Raw genomic sequence first — 7,250 nt, 5'->3', positions numbered from 1 at the left:
AAATCCTTAAAAGGGTGGGGGTTTAAACTTTGTTGGTAAAAAAGGGTGGATTGATATAAAGGGTGGGAGTAAAATAAAAAGGGTGGGGTGTCAACTTACAATATATTTTCATTGAATGATAAAATCATCCTAGTTTCCAAGAATAATTGCCAAACCAGCAAACCATATCGCAAGATAAGATTCCATTTGATGCATGTTTACATCCACTAGGCTGACATATTATAAATAACCATTGTCACAAGCGCCGCATGTGGTACGTGCTCTCTTTGCTTTGCATACACCCGTAATGTTAGCAAGTTACGGGGACTTGAACAGGGGCATGACATTGGCTACAGCTTTCTGAGGGACTTCAGTGTGTACAAATGGTGGATCAAGCATTAAGTGGTGGGGTCCTGACTTTGTACATAAGGATGCCACAAACAAAAAGGGTGGGGGTCTGACCCCTCTGCCAACAGTGGCAAGGGGATACACAACGTCCTGTGCAACTAAACTAAGTCAAGTAAGTTGGGACTAAATACTGATGTCAGTGTGCCACTTGGTTTAATTGCCAAATAATGTTTAATGTTTGCCACTTGTAGGTTGAACAAAGTATACAAGTTATTTTGAGGCCTGCTATCAATCACGTTTAGTGAAACTTGTGAAGCCTTCATTGTTTCAAAATTCACATTTGAAAGAAGCTACTTTATATGAAAACATAAATTGTCTTGAAGTGTGAAGTCCTTGACATTACAAAATGAATACTTGAAAGGCTTCTCTTTTAAGAGCTCTTAAGTGTGACGTGAATACGTTCATGTGCTTTCAAGCTCCTTGCCCCTGTAAACCCTTTGTTACAAAATTTACATGTTAAAGGTTTCTCTTTAGTATGGATACGTTCATGTATCTTCAACTGGCTTGCCCTGTAAACCCTTTGTTACAAAATTTACATTTGTAAGGTTTCTCTTTAGTATGAGTTCGTTCATGGTATTTCAAGTGACTTGACTGTGTAAACCCTTTGTTACAAAATGAACATTTGAATGACTTCTCTTTAGTATGAATTCGTTCATGGTATTTCAAGTGATGTGACAATGAAAAGCCTTTGCCACAAAAAGTACATTTGAAAGGCTTCTCTTTAGTATGAATTCGTTCATGGTATTTCAAGTGACTTGACTGTGTAAACCCTTTGTTACAAAATGAACATTTGAATGACTTCTCTTTAGTATGGATACGTTCATGTGCTTTCAAGTTACATGACTGTGTGAAGCCTTTGTTACAAAATGTACATTTGAAAGGCTTCTCTTTGCTTTGAATACGCTCATGTCTTTTCAAGCTCCTTGTCTCTGTAAACCCTTTGTTACTAAATTTACATTTGTAAGGCTTCTCTTTAGTATGAATTCGTTCATGGTATTTCAAGCTACCTGACTGTGTGAAGACTTCGTTACAAAATGTACATTTGTAAGGCTTCTCTTTAGTATGGATACGTTCATGTGTCTTTAAGTGATGCGGCAATGAAAAGCCTTTGCCACAAAAATTACATTTGAATGGCTTCTCTTTAGTATGTATACGTTCATGTCTTTTCAAGCTGTTTGTCTCTGTAAACCCTTTGTTACAAAATTTACATTTGAAAGGCTTCTCTCCAGTATGAATACGTTCATGTATTTTCAAGTCACATGAGTCTCTAAAGTCTTTGTTACAAAATGAACATTTAAAAGGCTTCTCTGTATTGTGAATACGCCTGTGTCTTTTCAAACTACTTCCTTGAGTGAATCCAGTGTTACAAAATGTACATTTAAAAGGCTTCTCTTTAGTATGAGTAAGTTCGTGGTATTTCAAGCTTTGTGAAAATGAAAATCCCTTGCCGCAAAATTTACATTTGTAAGGTTTCTCTCCAGTGTGAATACGTTCGTGGTATTTCAAGGTACTTGCCACTGTAAACCCTTTCTTGCAAAATGTACATTTGAATGGCTTCTCTTTAGTGTGGATACGTTCATGTCTCTTCAAGTTACCTGAATGTGTGAAGCATTTGTTACAAAATCTACATTTGAAAGGCTTCACGTTAGTGTGAATACGTGTGTGCATTGTTAAATTACCTTTCTGACCGAAGCCTTTATTACAAATTTCACATTTAAAAGGTTTCTCTTTGGTATGAATACGTTCATGTTTTTTCAAGTGACTTGGGCATGAGAAGACTTTGTTACAAAATTTACATTTCAAAGAGGCTACAACTTCCTTACAACTGGAAATTGAAACAGGTTTACGCTGTGGGGAACATGACACATGATCCTTTCCACCGATCCGATCCTGTAAGTGTGTGTCAACAAAGTTCTTCAGCTTAGAACTTTCTTTCATGTTTGTTGAGGATTGCTTCCCATCTTGGCATTTCCTCTTGACCTGTGTGGATTGTGGAATGGAATTAGGTTCACTCTGGAGAGAACGAGAAACATGATCCTTTCCACTGATTTGATCGTTTAATTGTGTGGCACAAACGTTCTTCAGCTTAGAACTGTCTTTTGTGTTTGTTGAGATTTTCTTTCCATCTTGGCATTTCCTCTTGACCTGTGTGGATTGTTCATACCTACACATCATTGCTGCTCTGTCTTCGTTCCTCTGCCTTGCCTCCCTCTTTCTTTGAAGCAACATTTTTCTACGAAGTATGCTTCTTCTTGTCTTCCGTATCTTGGGAATAGGTACATATACCACTGTGCTCTTGTAGTCATACCAGTAAGGACGAATCCGCATTTCATGATGCCTTATATGGAACAAATATCTGAACACATCGTTGTAGAATCTCCTTCCACAGTATTGACATACGTGGGGCATGAGGTAGTCCCACTCTCGTGGACGTCTTTGAATTCTATTTGCCATTGTCTGTTATGTAATGGAAAATTGTGAAACATATGAAACGTTAGTAGTAGTACCAATAAAACTAACTTAGAAGTAATTATATGACTGTTTACTAAGTGTTGTGTGAAAATGAAAGATGTCCATGACTTTATGGGGTAATAAGCTCAAATGGAAGACAAAAACCTGCCTTTTCCAAAAGTCACAAAGTAGGCGTATGATTGTCACAAAAGTTGATTCATGGCTTGTTATTAATGAAAAACAAACACATGTGATTGAGTGCAGTTTAAAAATCCCCACCACATTTACTCTAACATGTGTGTAATCAATTCAATTCATTTAGCCATGCAAATGCCCTTCTTGGTTGAGAGCTCAGCACAGTGTAAGTTGGCCAGTCCAATTCCTTGCTCCAAAACACCTTGCAATTAACAAGCCTACTTTGTGACTTTTGGAAAAGGTAGTTTTTGTCTTCAATTTAGGCTCATTCAGCCATGAAGTCATGGACATCTTTAATTGTCACATATCACTTAGTCAAGAGTCATATAATAATTTCCAAGTTAGATTTATTGGTACAAAATTTTACGACCAAATATGTTGAGAGGGGGATTTCTTGTGATGTGTTTATATAAATAATCAGTTTTTGAGTTCCTATAGCAATAAACTATTAAAATAAAAAGTAATATATGAATATTGCCACCTTGGTGTAAAAAAAAATCATGTTGAATTCTGGTGTAATGTTCACTCCTGACCACTTTTTAACTAACTTTTACATAATCTTTGGAGATTTTCAAATATTTTGTTATTTGTCTTATTTGTTCCTAAGTTACATGTACCTTTGTTTTTAAAATTGTAATGAAAAGACATTTCTTGGTTTATCATAAATGGTACGGTACTGCGTCATAAACTGGGGTACATGTATGTGTTAATACATCAATAAACGTGGAATGTTTCAAAAAAGTTACCTACAGATCTCATTTGTGGTTCATCCTCCTGAGCATTTGCGACACTTTCTTTTATGAAAATCGGTAAAAAATGAGAATGTGTGTGTGTGCAAGAAAAATCACAAAGCATCAAATTCAACATCCCCGACCGACAGAATTTTGCCCAGAATTGGCAGTGATTGGAGTTATCGGAATTGCAATTATTTGGAGTTCCTTACCGAATTCAATACTGACTAATACTTTCAAGGACTATATTTCACTACACTACACCAGCATCTATGGGGGAGGAAGGTAACCTGATATATACCAGTATTTGGGAAATAAATCGAATTCTTTAAAACTTACGTATAACAATTTTAACATTAAATGTTGTCTCTTTCAAACATCGAATGCAAAAAGAAGACGTAAATGTTCCTTGTAAATTTATGAGGCAAAACCCCCAAAATCACTATTACTATTCGCCGAGGAGTTCGACACTAGTCTAGGCTAGGGGTTGTGTCTGTGCGTAGCGCACTGGCGCTTTTTTAAAAACAGGTAATGCACAAATCAATTGCAGTCCCGGCCCCCATAGGGGCCGGGGATAGCGGGGACCTACCCGGGGATGTAATTTTGGAAAAAGGCTGTTACAAACATGTTACAGTCCCGGCTTAGTCCCCACAGGGCGGAGCACTATTTCCATGTACATCCCGGGTACAACCCCGGCCAAGTCCCCGCGAGTGTTTCCCCCGCATACGACCCGGCGCAATTGTGAGTACTCTTCTATTACATCCCGGGTACACTCCCGGGGTAGATCCTGGCCTGTTTGATGAGAGGCATTACATCCATGTACACGCCCCCGCTACGTCCCCGCACTGCGGGGACACATTGAGCTGTTACATCCCCGGCCAAGTCCCCGCTCGGACCCCGCTATTGCCAGGCCCCTGGCCGGGACTACAATTGATTTGTGCATAAGCTTACAGTCAATGCCCCGGACAATGCATGACTGTGACACATAGAACCAGAACCAGCCTAACACTATGAAAAAATGTGCCAATTTGAACTGACTACTGCCAGATAATTCTTTAAAGATATCACTCAGTAAATAAAACTACACAAACCTCGATTCCAGGAAACACGATCGCGTGTAAGTTACTAGTAACTGTAATCGATTTCCAACTCGATCAACTTCGATCGCTGCCGGCTGGCGGCTCTGTGCAACAACTGTGCGGTACTTTTAGAATTTCAGCATATGGTTTTAGCCAGCTCGACCAAACTTGAGCTCGTCCCTTTTTGTTTCGCACTCTCTAGACATAGTAATCCTACACACCATAAAAACAATTTTAATATATATGGTCAATTCCAGCGAAAGCGGGACAAAATTCTCTCTATGTTAACTTTCCACTTTAAAATGTCATTAATAAAGGAAATCACGTTATTGATGGAGCATATCATGTCACGTCCAATGTGCTCTCTTTGTGCATATAGGCCTTTACTATCAAGTCATACCAGGGGACAAGTTATGATGGCTTAAATGAATTGGCGTTACCCACGAATTCAAAGATAAAGCACCATATATGTCATTGAATGTCCTTCAATCAAAATGTAATTATTACCGTTAGAAAGACGTTTGCATGATCTCTCATCAAATGTAAAACGATTTAATTCCACCAAAGTTTGTGGACTCTAGAGGCCATTAAGTCAATTTGGCTAATAATTTTGTTACCCGCGTATCAAAAATAAAATGATCGTTCTGAAAAATGTTAAGTGAATATGCCATAAATGACTATATCATGAAACGAAGTTTCGTTCTATAATTCTGAGGTCCAAGTGATTATTTTATGCAAATACGTTTTACCCATAAAATCAAATTTGACGTTACCCACGTATCAACTGTTACCCACGAGTCCAGCAAATATAATTGCCATAACTTAAATTAACATTTAATGACTGTGTGGACACTGAATTTAGTTTGACAAGCGCTTAAAATTGTAAATCGTAAAAATACGTTCACCGCTTTAAAAAAGAATCTACGACGGTTTAAACTTTTGTTACCCACGAATCCCGAATAGATGCTAACCTTGAAAAACAAGGAGATTGTTTATTTTAAGTTTAAATCAGCACATATTCAAGCCATGGGTATGCTATAATTTTTACAGTACTTACAGTTTATGCACCTAAGAAACGCAAACCCCAAACGGTACCGGTACTATAGTACTTATAGCTTTACCCACGAATTCGGCGTTACCCACGAATCCAAGGATTTACTCATAAATTATATATTTCTTATGCATCTTAACATTTTGAAAACATGCGAAATAGGTTCCAAAACAGTTTAATAGCGTCCTCTTGAAGGTATACTGAAGCTGTATCATGAAGTTTTGATTGATTATCCTAAATTACCATTTTTTGGGTAAATGCAATTGGTTAGAGAAACGGGAATCATTGAAACACAATGGAGGAATAACCGCATGATGGTTTCCAACCTTCTGTAATATTTTCTATTTTGCTGCTTACCAATACATACCTTCAAATATGTGTTACCCACGAGCATTTTGGTTACCCACGAATCCCTACTTAAATTATAGTTAACAATGTATTGATAGTGTTTTAGTTCATAGGAACTGTCAAACACGAGTTAATAGAATATTGCTGCATGAAAATATGGAATGATTTACTAAAATAATAATATAAAACTGTTTGCTCTGTCTATTTGAATTTAGCAAAACTTGTCCGACGGCGAACCCGCTGAAAACCTACTAATTGACGCGATTCCAAATACAGCGCGCCACCTACGATCATGCCTGGCTGATCTACTTCGCGCAGAGCATCATGGGTAAAAGTCGACATCCATGACGCGTCGACGATGAACCATCGACCAAGGAAACGGAAACGAGTGTTGCTATCGATTACTCAACCACTTTTGTTTATTTACGTTGATGATGATCAGCTGTTGATTCAACCCTCCGACGATTTTTTTTTTTTTTTTTTGCCTCCTTTTTAAAGTTAATTTCGACAGTCATGGTTTAGGCCTACCTCTGTGAATGTTCAGAGTGTTAGGCCTATTCCCACACAAAATAATGGGCATCAATTAAACCCTTGTTTTCAAACTTTTCCGAACTTTCCGAGGCGCTTGGGAAAATACTTTAGGCTCTCGTTTACAAGAAAAGAAAACACTTTCAGGTCTTTAAGCTTTGTTGTAAGTAGGCCTATAATAGACTTGATTAAAAAAATATGATTGGGGATAGGCCTACTTAGACCCTCATGCATATATCCTTTAAAAAAACCCAATTTTTAAACCTTGTTTGTTTTAAGTAAAGTAGGCCTAATTCTCAATATTAAGAATAACGAAATATTCAATACATATTTTAACAGCATGGACAGCGTAATGCATTTTTTTTTTAATACGATTAAAACGTTTTCGAATTTCAAATGTACTCTATTCCTATTCAACCAACTACGGTTAAAACTCGATGTCAAAAATGTTGATGTCTCTGATCGACAATCTAGGCCTAT

General features: G+C 37.5%; 1 protein-coding gene across 1 annotated transcript; it reads right to left on the bottom strand.

The window, feature by feature from the left end:
* Positions 1 to 402: 402 nt before the first annotated feature.
* Positions 403 to 4,944, bottom strand: LOC140141295 (uncharacterized). The gene is made up of 2 exons (XM_072163121.1): positions 4,856 to 4,944; positions 403 to 2,844 (listed from the first exon to the last, which is right to left on the bottom strand). The coding sequence occupies exon 2, from the start codon at positions 2,839 to 2,841 to the stop codon at positions 883 to 885; it is 1,959 nt and encodes a 652-aa protein (XP_072019222.1). The 5' UTR covers positions 2,842 to 2,844; positions 4,856 to 4,944; the 3' UTR covers positions 403 to 882.
* Positions 4,945 to 7,250: the final 2,306 nt, after the last annotated feature.

Source organism: Amphiura filiformis, chromosome 19 (genome assembly GCF_039555335.1).
Source record: "Amphiura filiformis chromosome 19, Afil_fr2py, whole genome shotgun sequence".
NCBI classification, from domain to species: Eukaryota; Metazoa; Echinodermata; class Ophiuroidea; order Amphilepidida; family Amphiuridae; genus Amphiura; species Amphiura filiformis.
This window is presented reverse-complemented; position numbering and strand designations above follow the sequence as displayed.

Coding starts and splice junctions, on each gene's coding strand:
- LOC140141295 (XM_072163121.1), bottom strand. CDS start 2,841: ATGGCAAATAGAATTCAAAGACGTCCACGAGAGTGGGACTACCTCATG.